At 43.5% G+C, this 21,664-nt stretch overlaps 1 protein-coding gene across 2 annotated transcripts in view; it reads right to left on the bottom strand.

The window, feature by feature from the left end:
- Nucleotides 1-20,075, bottom strand: part of MOB1A (MOB kinase activator 1A) — a 32,117-nt gene extending 12,042 nt beyond the window's left edge. Inside the window, exons 1-3 of one of the 2 annotated variants that reach the window (XM_075556925.1) lie at nt 19,861-20,075; nt 14,039-14,202; nt 841-934 (exon numbers count right to left, since the gene is read on the bottom strand). In XM_075556925.1, the coding sequence (XP_075413040.1) occupies nt 841-934; nt 14,039-14,202; nt 19,861-19,874 (272 nt within the window). In that variant the 5' untranslated portion in view covers nt 19,875-20,075. Of the gene's footprint in view, nt 1-840; nt 935-14,038; nt 14,206-19,860 lie in introns of both variants that reach the window. The other variant, XM_075556923.1, reaches the window with a different exon arrangement.
- Between the last annotated feature and the right edge of the window lie 1,589 nt (nt 20,076-21,664).

Raw genomic sequence — 21,664 nt, 5'->3', positions numbered from 1 at the left:
ATGAGTCAATCCACTGTATTCATCAATTAGACCTTGTTTCCGGGAAGGTGGTAGAGACTTCATTAGGAATGCGTGCTTCACCCTCCCACAGGCAACACTTCATAGATCAATGGAACTTCTCTATTGTAATTTAAAAAGAAGTTTGAGGAATGAAACACAAAAATGAGAACCTCCCTCCTAAGCCGCTGTAATGAAAGCACACTGCGTGCACACTGCAGTACAGTTAGAAAGGTTAAAGAAGCGCCCGCGGATAACACCTACTGTTACTTAAAGCAAGTTTTCTAGGACAGGACAAAAGACCGAAAGGAAACATATCAAAACACTCCCACCACACTGTGACACATTATTGGCGATAAAGTATTCGTCTTTTTTTCTCTCTCCTTAAATTTATTATAGTCAAAATATTTTTTAATCTAGCATCTTTAAGCCAGATAGCCGTTTGTAAATTGTGCTGATTAGTCAACACTAAATAAGCATAAGAAAATACTCATCAAATAATAAAAGGCCATCTAAAACACTTATCAGAAATTCAGTGACAGGACAGAAACAGGAACCATGAATGTTAATAAAATCAGAAAAATTAAAACCCACCAATGTAAGTTAAACATTAACTCAAATCTTACTCCTTTACTCCTACAATATAACATTGTTGTTTACTATGAAGCAATGATAAAAATCAAGAAACCAAAAGCTCACAGGATAGAGTACTTAATAACTAAAAGGTTATAAGTAAGTATTAGAGAACTTGTAAAACTAAATTGCCTTTACACACAAAAAAGCAAATCGTGAAACATCACTTTATTTCACTTATAACACCTGTCTAATAAACAGTGCATGTACCGTGGACCTGCAGACATCACCGGACAGCTCGCTTCCGTGCAGAATTCAGTGATAGTTCCATATAACATGTTGATCTGGTTGAAGAAATCCACGGCTGAAAGGAAAATGGGATTTGGTAAAAATGTCTCTGTACACACAAAACAGAACTCAAACATAAATTTATAATGCGCTCTTGGCTGAGTCCTTAGGAGCTTTAATATTGCAGTGACAGTCAAGTCTCTTTTTAAATTGTTAGGCTTCAATAAAATGAACTTTTTGTACATTCATTTTCAGTATATTTAAGTTTTTAAACAATTTACTTTGCTATCGCTGAGAACACACCTAACAAAAACATGCCAACTGAAATTTCCACATGTACAGCTCAGTGACAGCAGTCATGCCACCGGTCTCCTCCCCCTCCTTTTCGGAGTTCTTCCCCGGTTACTAGCATAAGCTCACTGCTCCCTACTCTAATTTTGCAATTTGCTGTTGTCAGTTTCATCCCAAACAGTTCTTAAAAGAGCACAATGCAAGGCACAGGCATTCTTTACAAGTTCAGCTCTTAAACGCTTTTTTGTTGTTGCTGTTTTTTCAAACTGTTTGGTTTTCAGGAGACTTGCGGGAATATTTCTAAACTAGAAAATTATCTTAGGATAACAGTTTCTGGGATTCATCCGGGCTGCTTGGCTTCAGAAAATTTATAGAGTTCATGAGGATTTGAAATTCTGTTCAGTTTTCCCCCTTGCCCAGGATTTTTCCATAGAATCTTTGATGGAAACATTAAGGGGTGGAGCCTGGCACCACACTCCGTTCTTCTGGTCTCTTGGCAAAGTATGGCAGTTGTCTGTGGAGACAATTAACCAGACAACAGCATTCCCATCAGCTTGGTCTGTAGCTGCAGGTACAGACCAACTGGTATGCCTGTGTGGGCACTTACGAGCTCCTAAGACCCCTGGCATCGCCTAGTGAATGAGGAGGCAGAGCAGAAGCACTAAACACATCATTAAATATATTATGCGTTCAACCAACGCACGACACTTTTAATAGTCCTAGTACTAGAAATAATACAAACTTGATTGTGAATATTACCATTTCCCCTAAAATAAGACAGTGTCTTATATTAATTTTTGCTCCCAGAGATATGCTAGATCTTATTTTTCCATGAAGAGGAATACGGTACATATTTATTGTTTATTGTTTTATACACTTCCTCTCTGCTCCGGCTGCACTGTGGCCAACAGTGAGCTGTGCGGCGCCTGCTGCTGTGATCCAGAGTCACGGTAGCTTCGGGGGCCTTATTTTCGGGGAGGTCTTATTTGGGGGGGATGCCTTATATTTCAGTGAGAGGCAAAACTGTAAGTAGGTCTTATTTTCAGGGACACAAGGTGTTTTACTCCTAGCTGCTGTCAAGCTAGCGCTCACCATGTGGAAACTCCATGTGCGTGCACAGAACCCCCAAGGGTCCTCTTGGCCTGTCATCTTTTTTTTTTTTTTACATTTTATTAGGGGCTCATACAACTCTTATCACAATCCATACATATACATACATCAATTGTATAAAGCACATCCGTACATTCCCCGCCCCAATCATTCTCAAAGCATTTGCTCTCCTTAAGCCCTTTGCATCAGGTCCTCTTTTTTTTCCCCTCCCTCCCACTCCCCCCTCCCTCACGAGCCCTTGATAATTTATAGATTGTTATTTTGTCATATCTTGCCCTATCCGGAGTCTCCCTTCCCCCCCTTCTCTGCTGTCCATCTCCCAGGGAGGAGGTCACATGTGGATCCTTTTAATCAGTTCTCCCTTTCCAACCCACTCACCCTCCACTCTCCCAGCATGGCCCCTCACACCCCTGGTCCTGAAGGTATCATCCACCCTGGATTCCCTGTGCCTCCAGCCCTCATATGCACCAGTGTACAACCTCTGCCCTATCCATTCCTGCAAGGTAGAATTCGGATCATGGTAGTTGGGGGGAGGAAGCATCCAGGATCTGGGGGAAAGCTGTGTTCTTCATCGGTACTACCTCGCACCCTAATTAACCCATCTCCTCTCCTGAACCCCTCTATAAGGGGATCTCCAGTGGCCGACAAATGGGCCTTGGGTCTCCACTCTGCACTTCCCCCTTCATTCAATATGGTATACACACACACACACACATATTCTTTTTTTTTTTTTTTTGCATGATGCCTTATACCTGGTCCCTTTGGCACCTCGTGAACGCACTGGCCTGTCATCTTTATGGAAGCAGCTCACCAGCCTTTTTCCTCCTTGGAGCTCTTGGATGGGTTCAAACTGTCAACCTCTAAGTCAGTAGCTAGACCACCTAGGCTTCTTAATAGTTAATTTTACATTATTAGAATACATCCACACACACACCCCCTGGATATTTCACAATATTCAAGGGCATAAAAACAAATAGCTTCTCAGCATCTGGACCAGACAAGACCATTTGTGTCAGGAAGAGACGTGTTCAGGAGCAGTACATGGTGAGGGGGGGTACCTGCTGTGTAAACAAGCATTCTAAAAATCCAATTTATCATGGCAACATTTCAGGCCTACTTCTTATTGAAACCAACAACACAGGTTAAAAAGCCTTTACCTAAAAGCAGGGCAAATTTAAACTAAATGAGTATGGAAAGATATGAAAAAGTAGAATCCAACGACTAATAACAAGTGCTAAAAATTCGGAGGAAAGCCACCCCTCACCAGGGGCTGAGTCAGGGAATGCTTCCAGAAGGAGATGCAGCCTCAGCGAGATGGGAAGAAGATGGACAAGGAAATGGGCCCCACACAGAGCTCATTGCTCTGCAAAAGGAGCCACGGGACCCTTGGAGAGCTTCACAGGCTGCTTCGGCTCCCTCTATTAAAGGGCGTTAGGTCCCATCATGGCAGTTCCTCACTTAGTAGTGTCCCCCAAAAATTTAAGTGGGGCTTTTCAAATTTCTGGATAAACAAAAAGACTCCATCTTATCAAAAACCTCCCTTACAAACTTTCCTCTCAATTCATCATGTTTCTAAGTAGCATCTTGGCACTCAGCAGCCATTTAAAGCTAAGTGTGCCAGATGGTGTGCTGGCTTACTGGTCTAAAGGAGCTGTTCTCAAAATGGGGTCTGTGAGGCCAAACTACCGTCGCCACTCCTCTCACTGGCAGTCTCTCTAAAGGGTACCGGGGAGCGTTCCTGAGCTGTAGCAACAGGAGAGGCCAGCTGTCTTTTACCAAGCTAGACATAAATAAAATTTAGATTTAAAAATAACTGCTTAATCTTTTCTTAGTTTGCATTTCAAAATAGTAACTATCACTAAATATAACCTACATAATTAAAAACTATGGGACCCTCAATCATTTTTTTAAGAATACAAGGACCCTGAGAGTAAAATGTCTGCGACCTACTGATCTAGAACAGCAAGTCCAGTAGACAAATAAATCTAAGGTGTGGTGTGGTGGGTTAGTTGGAAACTCTAAGTCACTCCGAGGGACAAAAAGGAGGCGGTCTACTCTCGTGGACTTAGTCTCGAAGCCCGCAGGGGCAGCCCGCCCTGCTCTATCAGTGGCCGTGCATCGTCGGAGTCCACTGAGAGTCTGAAAGAGCAGGCTGAAGAGGCCCCTCCCTCCTGGACACAGCAGCGCTGAGCCCAAGGTCTTCAGGCCGTCTCTTGGTGAATTCAACTCAACAGCCTCCCATCAATTTAACCGCCCAGGGGGCTCATTTTCAGAGTAACAGGGGATTACTTGAATAGAGTTTAAGAACAAGGATTAAAAAAAAGGATAAATGGTTCATATTTCAAAACATTATATAAAAATATAGTGATAAAAATATATAGTGATGAATCTAAATTCCAAGGCGAGGGACTCAAACAGAGATGATTGTAAATTTGAGTGTGGTGGGTTGAGCTATGACATAAAATGGTCCTTGGTCAGTTTCTTGACCCAATCTGAATTTGTTCTAGGATTAAATATTTTTCCCTTGCTCCACAACAGAAATTTCTTCTCTGGCTTTTAAAATATTGCTGGTGCTTTTTTCTTTCTTTATATTACTATTTATTCTGTTTTGTTTTTTCTTGTTTCTGTTAGCTTTCCCAATTTGTGAAGCACAAAGGGTTTATTATTAGGGCTGTGGGTGGGGGCTGGGGGGCAGGGTGGGTGCGGGGAATGGCAGGATCAAAAAATGAAAGCGGGAGGGGGAGGGAGCACTAGAACTGATTTGTATGAGGTACGTACAACTCTTTCTAAAAGGAATTTAGCCATATAAGTGTATTAAATGTGAATTTTACATCAAGAAAACTACTTAAAAATGAAACAAGGAACCAAAGTTGACTAGTGGTTACCATGGGTGGAAAAGACATTGAGAGGGATTGCAATGATCGGTACACACCCCTCCCGCCACCGCAGGGGGAGAGCAGCAGAGAACATGGGGGAAGGGGACCAGCAGTCGGTGAAAGATATGACAATAATAATACTTTATCAAGGGGCCTGAGGGCAGAGGGGGTGCAGTGGGTAAGACAGAGCTGACACTAAGGGTTCAATAGAAAGTAAATGTTTAGAAACTAATGATGGCAACATATGTACAAATAGGCTTGATACAACTGATGTATGGACTGTTATAAGAGCTGTAAGAGTCCCCAATAAAAATAATCTTAATTAAAAAAGGAGACATTGAGTTTATGTTAATGGTAGTAGAACAATTTGGAAAAGGATATATCAATAATGGTTGCAAAGAGTATAATCCACGACACTAAATTATACATGGAGAAGTTGCTGGATTGGAGAATGTTTCGTTGTATATATTTTTGCCACAATTTAGAAAAATTTTTTTTAAAAAAACTAAAAAAAAATTGCACCAATAACAATGAGTACAAGAACATGTTCTTAAAACTGACTGTGGTGATAACTGTACAACACTTAATATGATTGAACCACTGAATTGTATGATAGGTGGGTGAAGAAACAATAAAACTGTTTAGGGAAAAAGTAACACAGTTCTAACCGCTGTAGCCTTTCTGTCCTCATGCCCCTTCCAGCACATGCCACAGCACTCTTCATCTTGGTTTTTTTGCTCAATAATACGGACATGGTTTTTTAATGATTTAGGGAAAAATAAAAGCTACACTCTACTTTTGTTAGGAATCATCTCTTTTAGCTGTAAAAGAAAACTGGCCAGGAAGCAATCTGTGATCCATGTGGAAATTCACTATTTCCCTTTCTGCTCTCTACACTTCCCATTTGCAATTTAGTAAAAAAATTAAACATTGAATCTGCAACATTCAAAAGTTATCAGAAACTACCTGTTCAGTTAGGTAAAGCATTTTCCCTTTGCTCAAGGAAAGTCAAAGGTATGCATATGAATACTTGCAATTAAGTGCCACATTTTAAAGAACTAGGAGTCAAAAGGTATTTCTAGAGGTCTAAATACAGGCATGCACATATGCAAATATATTTATATAGGATGGTGGGGAAACAGATCTATGTGCATATATTTATATGTTTAGTATTAAGCTAGCAGATGGACATTGGGCCTCCACTCAAGTACTCCCTCAATGCAAGTACACTCTGTTCTATTAAACTGGCATTCCATGATGCTCACCTCCCCTGACACGATCGCTGAAGACAAAGTGGGTCCATAAGCAAGTGTGGTGAAGAAAGCTGATGGTGCCCAGCTATCAAAAGATAGAGCGTCTGGTGTCTTAATGGCTTGAAGACAAACAAATGGTCATTTAGCTGAGAAGCAACAAAGCCCACACATGGAAGAAGCACACTAGCCTGTATGATCATAAAGTGTTGACGGGATCAGGAATCGGGCATCAAAGAACAACAACAACAAAATCCTATCATTGTGAATGAGGAGGAGTGTGGAGTGGGGACCCAAAGTCCATCTGTAGGCAATAGGACGTTTCTTACAGAAAGGTCTCGGGGAGATAAGCCAGTCAGGGTGCAGTGTAGTAATGATGAAACATACAAAGTCCCTCTAGTTCTTTAATGCTTCCTTCCCCCCACCATCATCCTAATTCTACCTTATAAATCCAGCTAGACCAGAGGATGTATACTGATACAGATAGGAACTGGAAACACAGGAAATGCAGGACCGATGAAGCCGTCAGGACCAGTGATGAGAGTGGTGATACGGGGAGGGTGGAGAGAAGATGGGGTAGAAAGGGGGAACCAATCACAAGGATCTACATATAATCTGCTCCCTGGGGGACGGACAACAGAAAAGTGGGTGAAGGGAGATGTTGGGACAGTGTAAGACATGACAAAATAATAATTTATAAATTATCAAGGACTCATGAGGGATGGGCACTGGGAAGGGAGGGGAAAAACAAGGCGCTGATACCAAGGGTTCAAGTAGAAAGAAAATGTTTTGAGAATGATGAGGGCAACATATGTACAAATGTGCATGACACAGTGGAGGTATGTTTGGACTGTGATATAAGCATTGTATGAGCCCCTAATAAAATGATTTTTTTTTAAAAGCCACATGTTGTCTCTGCTTCTTTAGACATGACACGGGGGGGGGGGGGGGGGGTAAGTACACCAGAGAAGAATGTAAACTATTCTCCGCATCTATAACAATTAGCCATTCATCAAGAGGTAACTTGGAAATTATTAAAGACAGGGAAACCACCCTTAAAACTTTCTGTCTTATTTTAAGTCCCCTAATCAATTCGTATTCTCTTCTACACAACTTTAAGACCAAACGTACAGGATAAAGTTGACTAGGTGATCATTGTGGTGAAGTGAAATTACTTAGTGTGGCTCCTATATCTTTGTAACTCCCACCAAACGACTGGGTGGTAGCATGCAAACAGGCTGTGCGAAACTCCAATGTAGAGATTGGATAGTTTTACCATCTTGCTGGGTAAAGTCAGACATCTCCTAAGCAGAATCAGAGAATCCCGAGACCAACTAGAAAGAGCTATAAGCAAAGTACTGGAGATCCCTCCGTGGAGAAAAGGCCACAGAAAGAGGCCACGCACCCCACAGCACACCAAGACCAGGAAACGAGTGGCAGGCTTCCCAACCCACCAGTACGTCGAGGTCAGTGCTGGGCTCTGGGCTGGCCTGCAGAGTGGGGCGCCCTTTGGTGGGCCCTTATCAGGACTTCTAACACCTAACTCTAGCAGGGCACAGAGGCTAGAGGCTGCATGGCTGAGGCTGCATCCTTAACATTTCTGACCCTGACTGTAAACTGTTAACTTTCCTAAAGCCACCCCATAATCGTGAGTGGTGCCCGTGGGAGGGGCAGTTGTTGACAGCATACGACAAAGAAGGTTGGAGGATGAAGGCATGTTTGACTTTTGTCACATCTTTGGGGTGACATGGGTCCTCCTTGGTGAAGCCAGAAGAGGCCATATGTGGAGATGCCATTTCTTCAACTCTAAACAACTCAACTGAGTTGTTAAATTATATATTTGAGGTTCAGTTAGCTGGTTAAAACACTACTTCCAAAAATTTCTATCTTTCAACACATTTTGACTATGATGTGTTCTAGTGTAAATCTTTTTGTATTTATTCTACTTTGAGTTTTTGGGTTTAGAAGTGTTTTCCTTTTTTCTATTTGCAGAGTTATCATCTATTTCTTAAAACTTTTTTACAAAAGAGGAGGCTCAGGGCTCAAGTAGAAAGAAATTGTTTTGAAGTTGTTGATGGCAATATATGTACTAGGATGCTTAATACTATTCAAGGATGGATTGTTATAAGATTTGTAAGCGCCCCCCCATAAAAAGATTAATTAAAAAAGGGAAAAGATATTTTCCTCTCCTTTCCTCTCCTTTTGGTCCTCTCATAATTAAGTATGTTCATGTGTTTAATTAATGGTATGCCCAGGTTTCTGGGGCTGTTTGTTTTTTATTAAGTTTTTATCCATTTTTTCAGAATGGATAAAATCTAATGTTCTGTCTTCAAGCTTGCCAACTCTTTGTTCTGCCAGCTCAAATATATAATATATATAAATGAGCCATTCTCCACGTGAATTCTTAATTAGTTATTTTCTTCAAGTCCAGAGTTTTCATTTGGTACTTCTTAGTAATTTATCTTTTTTGATGTTATCTATATGAGTCATTTTCATCATAAAATAATGAATAAAAATCCATTGTCAATGAGCCAGTTCTGACTCACAGTGACCCTATTAGGGTTTCTGAGGCTGCCAATCAGTGCAGGGGTAGAGAGCCTCATGTTTCTCCCAAAGAGCAGTTGGCTTTGAACCGCCAACCATTTTAGTTAACAGAGCCAGCAGAGCTCCTTTAACTCTTTCACCACGGTTTCCTGCACCCCAGTGATGTATTACAAAGGCTTGCTTTGTAAATGGCTTTATCTCGCTCAGTCTTAACAAGTAGGACCACCTCCCTCACTGAACAAGAGCCATAGCATCCCTGTTTCTTCGCAAGTCTCGGGGTTTTTACTGCTAAAAACTGGACACTTTAGAGTAATTACAGCAACACCACATTCTGACTGACTCTCTCCCAACCCCCCGGTTAGTGCTTTTATCAGCTTGCCTGGACTAATTCTGTGGGTTTTATTTCCCCCTGCAGTAGGCAGCCTGTGATGTCACTACTTACCACAAAACCCGGTCTTTAAGCACAGCTTCCTGTGAGTCCCCAGTAGTGTCAAGTTTAGGCAGAAGTCAGTCAGTCAGAGACAGGCTGATGTTTCTTCCTTTTGCTAATGGGGCTCTTGAGAGCTGGGAATGAATGCTTTTGAGTCTGTTCCACATTCAGGGACTAGTAACTCTCAAGGGTCCACTTTAACTGTACCCGAGAAGGTACAGTCTGGTGCAGGTACACACTCACAGCAGGGCCTTTTAAGTTCTTTCTCCAGCTTTTTTGAATATCTGGTTGGTCTGCCATTCAGTTTGTTGTTACTAGCCTTCTCCTAATTGCATCTCACGCTGAGTGGGAGTTGGGATGGGGAGGAGGGGAACGCATGCATGGTAAAAGCCAGTCTCTTAGCTTGACCTCTGTCTTCTAAGAGTAGCTGACAAAGTAAGGAATGAGAGATGTCAATGGGCCCATCTGGGGTAAAACCATAGGCCTACAACCAGAACTAAGGGGGAAAAGGAAGTATCAATCCAAGTTCATTTCCACTGAGTCAATTCTGACTCACATCAACCCAAGAAACAGAGTAGACTTGTACCTTTGGGTTTCTGAGACTATAAATCTGTATGGGAGTAGATAGGTTCATCTTTCTCCCAAGGAGCCAGCCATTGGGAGGTTTGAACTGCTGACCTTGAGTTTAGCAGCCCAATGTATAACCAACTACAATACCAGGGCTCAGTGGCTAAGTGAGTCTCCCATTTCTTGACAGCATCTGTATCTGTAATTCAGATTTGGAGGTAGGGGTACAGGTCAGGGATGGGAGTAATAAGACCTTTCTTACATACCAGACTCAACAACAACAACAACAACAAAGAACATAAGAAATCCACCCAAAGACTCCCCACTCTCCTTGCTGAGATTTAGTAATTTATTGCATAAATACACCTCAATTTTCTAGACCCCACTAGTCTATTTCTTTTGCTTAAATTGTTTATTTTTCACCAGTCAAATGATTGCTTCCCTGGGGGAGGGTCTGCCAAGTTTTTCATGGTGCCATTTTGAATTCACATCCCTAAGTTGGAGTACCAATCACTCCAGATCTGGGCCTGCTTAGCTGTGCAAGGAGCCCTGGTGGTACAAGGTCAGTGCTCGGCTGTGGGGGGAGGTCAGACGCTTACAGACATCCTCCCCTCCCGAGGGGAGTTAGTCACCAGACTACAGGGAAGGCCTGCTCCCTGCTACTGGGGACAATAAACTACTTCTCCCTGAGGCCTGCAACCAAGCATTCACACCCTACCAATAATGGTGTCTATCAGTTGAGCCAGGGAATAGGCCAACTGGCTCTGTGACATCCAAAGTTAAGTTGCCATCCTAAATCTAGGATCCGCCCATCTTGTCACATGTATACCCCTAATCCCTCCTCTCCCTATTGCATTTCTGTCCCTAGACCACTCCTCTCATTGCTGTATTGCCTATAGCACAGCCCTTATTAGGGGCTTGCATGTCCCCAGAGAAGATGAAAGCCTGGGCTAGCATTAAAGATCGCTCTCTTCCTCCACGCGGACCACCAGGCGGGGCTGAGGGGAGCATGCTGCCATGAACCGTGTCTGACTCCATTTATTTCAATACTTCTCTTCTACCTCTCATGCTCTGTATCACTTTACTATGAGCTTTACTTAGCATCGCTGTACAATTGTGCCTATCGGACCCGTAATGATGTGTGAGGGGCTGGCTTCCCTGACACTCGGCTGCTCACCAGGCAGCTGGTAGTACAAGGTCAGTGCTCGGCTGCTCGCCAGACAGCTGGTAGCTTGACTCCCACAGCAGCTCCAAGGGAGCAAGACCCGGGGACCCCATTAAGGTGACAATCCAGCCCACAAAGTCTTCTTAAAAGCACACAACAGTTTAGCTCAACTAATAAAGACTGTCTGCTGTGAGCATGACATTCCCTTTCTGCTAATTACTGCCATGGGCTCAAACTGGTAACAGCAATGTAAGAACCTCACGGGCAGTGGAGCGTCTGTGCCGAGGGGAGGAGCAACTCCGAAGGGGAGCATGCGAACGACTGCGCATGGAGTGTCATCAACGTCACTCAGCTGTACACGGAGGACGTGCTGAATGTACAGTTTCGCTGTGTCTGATCTCAAAACACAAAACAAATACAATTAATAACAAAAACATCTAATGGTCGAGAAAATCCTACGGGGCAGGCCCTCGCTCCCTTGGGTTTATTCCGAATTGGAAAAGAACTGGCTGCACTTAATGCCCCCGCCCCTCCACACCCAGGATCACAGTTCTGGCCCGAGATCCCGAACCACAGCCTCGGGTCCTTTCTGCCAGTAAGGGAACACAGTCATAGGTCTCTAGGCATTTAGACACGAACATCTTTGGAGGGCCATTTATTCTGTCTACCGCATGAATTTTCTGTTTAACTTGTACATCAGGATTACCAAATAGTTAGAGAAGGGAACATTTCCTTTTTATAGAGCATTTTAATTTTTATGCACACATATATGTGTGTGTATGTTGACAGAACCAGAGTATGACCATTTTGCAACCTCTACTGAATTAATGACTCTAGGTCTGCCTTGTCCGGCGTGGTAACTAATAGGTGGCACACATGGTCTCGGAGCCTAAAACGTGCAGTCAGAAATGAGATGTATGGGAAGTGTCAAGTACACACCAGATTTTGAAGACTTAGTCCAAAAAAAAACAAACACCCTAAAGTATCACATTAATAACTTTTATATTAGAAAAGTATTTTTTATATTGCTAACATGTTGAAATGAGTCCAAGTGATTAGGTTAAAAAAATTTTTTTTAACTCACTGAAATCAAGTCAATGCCAACTCATAGCAACCCCCTGAGAGTTTTCAAGACTGTAAATGTTTACAAGAGTAGAAAGCCCAGTCTTTCTCTGGAGATGCTGCTGCTGGTTTCGAACTGCCAATGATTTGAATCACAGCCCAATGAGTTACCACTACACCACTAGGGCTTCATAATATTAGGTTAAATAAAATATATTAGGAAAGTCAATTTTATGTTGTTATATTTGTTTGTTTGTGGCTACTAAAGAAATTTTAATTACATATGTACTCACATTATACTTCTCCTGGGTAGTACTGATCAAAGAATGATTATGAATAGCTGCTTAATGCCACATCAGAATACAACGAGATGCTAGGGTAGTATCTACAGTGATAGATACATAAACTACCACCTACGAAGCAATCTTATAACCAACCAAGTAAACAAACACAGTATGAACGTGAATTTGATCCAGACTCTCGATCTTCCTATTCAACATGGGAGCCATTTGTCGTATATGGGTATTTATATTCCAATCAATTAACATTTAATGGAAAATTCAGTCACACCAGCCACAGTCCCCGTGCCTAAATAGTCACAATGCAGACATCAAGTCCTCCCAGCATCGCAGCTCTGGACCTGGCGTGCACAGGAGAGAAGAGGACTGGACCATGACAACTGATGCCTTGAGGGTAGAAGCTGCAAAGAAACCAACCAGCCAACTCTCTTCAACTGCAGCAGCATAACAAAGGGACAAGATTGCAATGTGGGAAACTGATGGATTAGAAGAGATTCAAGAATTCCACATACAGGCCTTATCTGGACCAGGATTTAAAACAGCCACTAAGGAAAGCAAACAAAAAGCCATTTATAGAGCTGTCAAGAAAATAGGAACAAAGGGCTTAAGTGGAGAGCAAATGCTTTGAGAGTGATTGGGGCAGGGAATGTATGGATGTGCTTTATACAATTGATGTATGTATATGTATGGATTGTGATAAGAGTTGTATGAGTCCCTAATAAAATGTAAAAAAAGAAAAGAGGAGAAAAAAAAAAGAAAATGATGAGGGCAAAGACTGTACAGATGTGCTTTATACAATTGATGTATGTATATGTGTGGACTGTGATAAGACTTGTATGAGCCCCAATAAATTGTTTAAAATAAAGAAAATAGGAACAGTCCCTGTCCACATGATACAGTTAAGGGATGCTGTCATTCTTGTGATCTTCGAAGAGGTTTTTTAGAAATATTTAATGAAATATTTGTAGATAAAATAGCATGTCAAGGATTTGCTTCAAAATAATCAGGGGAAGATATAAAAGAAGCACAATTAGCCAGGAATTAATCATTGATGGAGCTGGATAATGACTACATGGGAATCCATTATACCAGTCTCTTGACATGCTTAAAAATGTTCATTAAAAAGTTTTTAACAAATTCAATTTCTTTTTACCAGGACTATGTGCTAAGCACTCGCCCTGGATCAGAGTACAGTGGACTTTTCTAGCTTTTCTACGAAGGGAGCTGAGAGCTGGTGCGGTGGGGGGCGGGGGGGGGCACAAATAGATTCCCTACACAGCTGTGGGCCAACAGAAACCCTGGGCGTTTACCAGTCTTTTACTTGCCCCTACTCAGGCATTCCTAGCATTCTCATTCAGAAACTAGCCCGATCCTCCGCCATTACTGCTCAAGGGCCTCCAGTGAGCCACGCAGCTATTCGATCCAGCACGCTGAAGAAAGTCGCAGTTTTGGAGATGAGTTATCCCACTGTGCTGCTTTACAGGGTTACTGTAAGACAGTCGCCCTGTGAACTAAAATCCATCAGCAACAACAGACCCAGCAAACTCTTAGAGGAGCCGCCAAGTGCGATGCTCGTAAAGACTTACTGTTAACCGCGATCCACTCGTTGAGGTCCTCTCCCTCTGGCAACATCACAGCCTGTCTCAGATCCCCGCTTCCGAGAGTCGCTTCCGCATGTTTCAAGAGCTCATACTGGTGAGACCCTTCGGGGATGTTCTTCTTCGGTTTGAATGTTTTAGAAGAGCGGCTGCTGCTGTTAGGTGAAAATTATATCAAGTTTTAGGAAGGCATGATTTTCAGCATAACAACTGTTCCACAAAATAAAATACTCCCTTAAAAACACTAGGATGAGGAAGAAAAGCAGTCACCATACCAAATAAAACTACATTTTTATGCACACAAAAATAAGATTAGCTAAAAAAGAAAAAACCAATTAGCAACCTAGTGTCACACAGAAGGAACTAGGCCTCACGAAGCAGTTGGATATAACACAAAAGTCAGTTTGCCCAAAAGAGTAAATCTGAATTCTAGTCTTCGATCCCCACTAACTTAAGACTGCCCAGGAAATGGAGGTAAGAACTAGGAGGCAAAGGACATTTATAGAGGTATAAATATTATATATGATGATAAGGGCATAAGCCTATGTATGTATATACATACATATATATGCATACATGTTAAACAATAAGGTAACAGGGACATTGGTCCTCTACTCCAGTACTCCCTCAATGAAAGAACACTTTGTTCTCTTAAACTGGCATTCTGTGATGCTCACCTTCCCCACACCATCACTGAAGACAAAAATGGATGCATAAGCAAATGTGGTGAAGAAAGCTGATGGTACACAGCTATCAAAAGATATAGCGTCTGGGGTCTTAAAGGCAAACAAGTAGTCACCTAGCTGGAAGGCAACAAAGCCCACATGGAAGAAGCACACCAGCCTGTGTGGTCACAAGTTGTCAATGGGATCAGAGACCCAAAGTCCATCTGTAGACAATTGAATATCCCCTCACAGAAGGGTCACAAGGAAGGGACGAGCCAGCCAGGGCATAGTATAGCACCAACGAAACATACAACAGTCCTCTGGTGTTTTTTTTCTATTCCTCTAGTTCTTTAATGCACCACCCCCTCCCCCCCAATCAAATTCTACCTTACAAATCCAGCTAGACCAGAGCATGTACACAGGTACAGATAAGAGCTCTCCACACAGGAAATCCAGGACAGATAAACTCCTCAGGAACAATAAAGAGAATAGCGCTACCATGAGGGTAGGGGGAAGGTGGGGGAAGAAAGGGGGTAACCAACCACAATGAAACACCTCCCTCAAGGAGGATGAACAAGAGAAACGTGGGTGAAGGGAGACAGGGAGACAGTGGTTGGTATCAGATACGAAAATAATTTATAAATTATCAAGTGTTCATGAGGGAAGGAGGGAGGGAGGGAGGGAGAGAAAAAATGAGCTGATATCAAGGGCTCAAGTAGAAAGAAAATGTTTTGAAAAGGATGATGGCAACACATTATAAATGTGTTTAACACAATGGATATATGGATTGTTTTAAGAGCCCCGCAAAATTATTAAAAAAAAAAAAAAAAAGATGGCCCAAGAAACCAAACTTCCTTTTGGTCTCAATTTCCACCGAAAATGGTGTTAAAGGAAGTAGAGAATTGGACTAAGTGGTCATCAAGGCTCTCGGGAAGGAGCCCTGGCGGCAGGATGGTGAACCACTCAGCTTAGCGGAGAGGCTGCCAGTCAGACCCCACCCAGAAGCTCCACCTGCAGGCTTGTAGGAACGAAGGCAGTTCTACTACCACGTACGTCACTATGAGTTGGAATTGAGTTTCAGGCACCCAATAATAGCAAGGTGCTCATAGCTCAGAAATCCAGTTTTCTATATAAAATCTTGGGTACTATTAACATTTTTTACCACACTAGCTCACACTATCCATGTGGAAAGTATTCTTATCATTGGATTTTAAAGTTCTTTGTATATTGTAGACACAAGTGCATAGTCAGGTTTGTGTTTTAAAGACATTTTCTCCCAGTCTGTGGTCTCCTTTCATTCTTTATCAATATCTTTCACAGAATTAAAATTTTTTTAGAATCTTTAAATTTTAACAAAGCTCCACATATCAATTTTTTCTTTTATTGATCATGCTTCTGGTATTACACCTAAAACACTGACTGTCAAAGTCAAGGTCATCTACGTTTTCTGACATTATCTTCTAGAAGTTGCATGCTTTTACATTTAACATGGAGGGCTATGATCCAATTCTTTTTAGAGCCTTCTATTTGGGGCTCGTACAGCTCTTATCACAATCCACATAAACACCCATTGTGTCAAGCACATTTGTACATTTGTTGCCACCATCATTCTCAAAACATTTTTTATTTGAGCCCTTGATATCAGCTCATTTTTCTCCTCCCTCCCCCACAAACCCTTGATAATTTATTATTTTTTCACATGTTACATTTTTTTGTTATCCATCCCCTAGGGAAGGGGTTATATGTAGATCATGTGAGTGGTTCCCCCTTTCTCCCCCACCTTCCCTTCCTGGTACTTCTACTCTCATTATTGGTCCTAAGGGGTTTATCTGTCCTGGATTTCCTGTGTTTCCAGCTCTTATCTGTACCAGTGTACATCCTCTGGTCTAGCCGGATTTGTAAGGTAGAATTGGGAACATGATAGTGGTGGGGGGAGGGGGAGAGGAAGCATTCAAGAACTAGAGGAAAGTTGTATGTTTCATCCAAGCTATGATCCATTTTTAGTTATTTTTTGTGAAAGATGTGATAATAGGAGTCTTGTTTCAGTATTATATACAAGCACATGAACCCTAAAATATTATGCTAATTGTTTTCTATGATTATATGATTCCACTGATGGGAAATGGACACATTGGACAAATCTATACAAACAGAAAATACTGGTGCTCATTGTACTTAAAGATACACAATCAACACCTAGCAATCAAGAAATCAAACATATTGGACAAATATGCTACATAAGACCTCATGGGTTGACAATGTACTTTCAACAATGGGCTCAAACATGGTTGTAAAGATGTGGTAGGGCATCGTTCAGTCTGCTGTACATAAGATCACTATGAGTCAGAGTCAACTTGATAGCACCTAACAACATAACAAACAGAAAGTAGACTGGTGATCTACTTCTATGGGGATGGAGAAAACCTAGAATGAGTATGGGCCTTCTGTCTTGGATAATGCAAAACTTTCTAGAACAACAACAAACAGAAAGTAGACTGGTGATCTGCTTCTATGGGGATGGAGAAAACCTAGAATGAGTATGGGCCTTCTGTCTTGGATAATGCAAAACTTTCTAGAATTAGCCAGTGGTGATGCTTGAGTGATTCTAGAAATATTAAAACTACTGAATCGTATACTTTATAAAAGTGACTTTCATGGTACATGAATTACATCTCAATAAAACTATTATAAAGATTCTACATGATCAAAGCATGTAGCGTAAGCTGCAGATTGTCACAAAATTTAAAATAAAAGCCTCACATTTAGATACAAAAAGCAATGGTGCTGGGTGAAGGGAGACATCGGACAATGTAAGATATGACGAAATAATAATAATTTATAAATTATCAAGGGTACATGAGGGAGGGGGAGCAGAGAGGGAGGGGAAAATGGAGGAGCTGATGCCAGGTGCTTGGGTGGAGAGCAAATGTTTTGAGAATGATGAGGGCAATGAATGGACAAATGTGCTTTACACAATGTATGTATGTATGGATTGTGATAAGAGTTGTATGAGTCCCTAATGAAATGAGTTAAAAACAAAAAGCAACGGTGCATCTACGAACCAACCACTAACTAACCATCAATGGAAAAGAAAATGACTGGAGGTAAAAAGGAAAAAATTACTGGGGAGCGGATGACTGTTCTAGTGACGTGAAAGGAAATCTGTAATTAAAGTTAAATCATACACTCTTTGGCATCATACTTTGGAAACTATGCCCTTTTGAAAACCACCTAAAGGTGGGAAAATGTAACTTGGGCAAAGATATTCTCAGTAGTGCTGTTTTATAACAGCAAAACACTTAAAATAACTCAAAATTCTTACAATAAATAAACAGTTAAACTCGGAGCCCTGGTGGTGAAGCAGGTTAGGAGCTGGGCTAACCACAAAGTCAGCAGTTCAAACCCACCGGCTGCTCTTTGCGAGAATGGTGGGTCTTTCTCTAAGGAAGCAAAGGCTCGGAGGAAACCCACAAGGCAATTCTACCCTGCCTACAGGCTCACTGTGAGTCAGAACTGACTTTGATAACAGAGTTTTAAAAGGAGCTATAAGTAAGCACTGAGCTGTGTTAACCACAAGGCTGGGGGGTTCAATGGGCAGAAGCAGCTGTCCATTCCTCTCTGGGAGACCATACATAAATAGGGCTATTCCAACTCCATGACACTGGGTTTGGCCATATCTTATGAAACACTTCACCGTAAAATGAGAAGTATGTGGATTATGTATACTGATATATATTCAACCACACAAGTAATTAATACAATGTAGAGTGCATATAATATAGAATGAATGCCCTTTGAGAATAAATTAGGTGTCCAAACACGGTATCATCAGAGAATTTACACATTTTCCCTTTTGGGGAGTATTTTCCATTTCAGCCTCATTTGGGACTAGCCAGTGTGACCCACTGCCACTGAATTGATCCTGGCTTATAGCACCCCTGTGTAGAAAACACTAATCATGATTGGCACGCAAAGCCTCATCTTTCTCCCAGAGTGGCAGGTGGGTGCGAAGCAGCCACCTTTTGGTCAGCAGCTCAAGACCTACTTCACAGCCTCCAGGGCGCCTCTTGGCAGGTAGGAAGGCGGCTTTAAAAGGCCATGCTCCATTTCTGTGGTTGCCCTGCTCCTTCTGAAGCGACCACCGAAGCCAGCTAGCAAAATGGTTCAGGAAACCTGTGGCCCCCGCTCCCCGCCGCTGTTTACTTCCTCTGGAGGAAGGCTCCCAGAAGAGTACTTACTCGGGTTGTCCCCACCCCGTCCCCCAAGAGCTGTGGACTGATGAACGAAGTGATAGTATGATTAACAAAACAATGCAAAAAAAAACTCCACAAAAAAATGCTTACGGGAATCTCATTAGAATTGTCTAGTGAGTGTTGAAGCCAGGATCTCTAAACGTCAACCCATCTGATGCCCCCCGCCAGTCCCCGAATTGCTTGGGCTTTTTAAAGCCCGAGGGCGTCATGGCTCCGCGCTGGGCTGCTAACTGCAGAGTCAGCAGCTAGAGGCGACCAGGGGCTGAGCGAGGAAAAGACGACGCGGCGCTTCCCATTCCCGTTAGGGTCTCAGCACCGCCGAGGGGCAGTTCACCCTGTGCTAGAGCGTCGCCATCACACAGCGAAGGGGTTCCGCCATGGAAGAGCAAGCGGGAGAACTCATCCCAAGTCCCTCCGCCGCCACTAGACTGCTCGGTCCCACCGGGTCCCCCCGGGTCCCTCCGTCCCAGGCTGCCCACAGAGCGGCTGCACCTGGACAGAGGCGGCCCTTTCCCGCGGGAGCCACTTAAGCGACTGGCGATAAGAAAACTGGGCACTTGGTTAAGAAAACTCTCTACACTCGCGGGGAACGTTTTCGGAGCCCGGACGGAAAGCGAAGCCGCAGCCCGGCTCCGCCCCCACATGGTCCCTCCGCCCCGCCGAGCGCTCAGGCGGAAAAGTTTGGAGGCGCCGCCGGCCTCGGGGCCTTCACCCGCCTCCACCCGCTTCCTCTGCCCCCACCTTCCGCGCCCGCAGCCCCGCCGCCCCCGCGCAGGAGCCCAGCAGCGGGCCGGGGCCCGGCGCTGGCCTCGGGGGACCCCCACCCGGGAAGCCCCCCCTCCCGTCCCCGCCTCGGGCCTCGGCTCGGGCGCCCCCGGCGGGCCCCACTCACAAGAGGAAGCTCATCTTCGTTCCTCGGCGGGGCGGGAGGGGCTGCCGCCCCCCGCCGCAGACCGGATTCGGATCGGCGCAGGCACCGAGAGGAAGCGGACGGTCGGGAGCCGGCGGACGGGGCAGCCCTGGGCGCCGCTGCTCCGAACCGGGGGTCCAGCCGTGGACACTGCCGAGCCCGCCGCTTGCGCCTCCACGGATGCCAAATGCGGAACCAGCCAAATCTCGCGAGCTATAGGCTTGCCCCAGCCCCGCCCGCTGAGGGACGCGAGACGCGTCCTTTTAGCCACGCCCTCTTAGCGTTCAGCCAATCAGCAGCCTCCAAACAAGGACTTCTCTGTCTGCCCCTGTGTGGTCGCCCTTCTGAATCGCTGCCCAGGTCCAGTTAGGTACTGCTGGCTGGGTTCGGTTGTTGTTACCTAGGTTGTTGGTGGGGATGCTATCCATAGCTGTAAATTTGAAATATAAATTTGCTTTTCATTAAGATATAACGTATAACAAATTCATCTTTCTAAAATGTACTGAAATCTAGTGGTTTTATTTTTAGTCTACTCATGGCACCATGCAACCATCGCCAGTATCTAATTCTAGAAGACTTACATTATCCCTTAAAGAAACCCACCCCCATTAACAGCCACTCTCCTTTCTCCCCTCTTCCCTACTCATGGTAATTCGTTATTGTTAGGTGCCGTCCAGTCTAGTTCCGACCCATAGTGCCCCGACCCTGTGCACAACAGAAGGAAACACTGCCACGTCCTGCGCCCTCCTCACACTTGCTCCCGAGCCATGGTGTCAATCCATCTCGAGAGATCTTCAGATCTTCCGCTGCCCCTCCACTTTACCAAGCATGATGACTGACTGGTCTCTCTGGACAATTCGTCCAAAGTATGGAAGCCAGGTGTTGCCATCTTGCCTCGAAACAGCACTCGAGCTGCACTTCTTCCAAGACAGAGCCCTTTGTCCCTTTAGCAGCCCATGGCGTTTGCAACATTCTTCAGCACCACAATTCAAAGGCATCGATTTTTCTTCTCTTTTCTCTATATATTGCATATGAGGCAATGAAAATACCTCAGCGTGGTCAGGTGCACCCTAGCCCTTAAAGCAACATCCTTGCTTTTCAACACTTTAAAAAGGTCTTGTGCAGCAGATTTATGCAATGCAATGCATTGTGTGATCTCTTGACTGCGGCTTCCATGCACATTGATTATGGATCCAAACAAGACAAAAATCCTTGACTTGGCTCCCCATTTATCATGATGTTATTATCATGATAAACGGCCCCTGTGGGTTTCCAAGACTGCAACTCTTCACAGAATTAGAAAGCTGCTGTTTTTCTCAGAACAGCTGGTGGTTTTGAACCGCTGACCTTGTGGTTATCAGCCCAATTAGTAACCACTACAGATCAGAGTTCCTGAGGTATAGACAGAGGAGGGGTAATTATGTTTAACTTTTTGAGCAGCTGGCAAATTTACTTCCAAAGCAAGAGCACCATTTTACATTCTGATAAACAATGTACCATGGTTCCAATTGCTCCCATCCTCAGCAACATTTGTTATTGTCTATTTTTTGACTGGAGTCTTCCTGTACAGTTATACTCTGATACACATGGGACCCACAGGAGTCAGATCCACTGGATGGCAGTAGGCATAAACTGGCAGGTACCTTTTAAAAAGATCTTGCTTTAATGTTACCTTAGCACCAGGTCCATCCTTACCCCCACCCCATCCCAGGGACCGTCCAACAACTCAAAAGGGGTTTCTGGTCCAATAGGAGCCTCCCGGATATTGCTATCCCTTTGTTGCTCA

Source organism: Tenrec ecaudatus, chromosome 8, assembly GCF_050624435.1.
Source record: "Tenrec ecaudatus isolate mTenEca1 chromosome 8, mTenEca1.hap1, whole genome shotgun sequence".
Classification (NCBI taxonomy): Eukaryota; Metazoa; Chordata; class Mammalia; order Afrosoricida; family Tenrecidae; genus Tenrec; species Tenrec ecaudatus.
The sequence above is the reverse complement of the archived record's forward strand: the minus strand, read 5'-3'. Positions and strand labels throughout refer to the sequence as shown.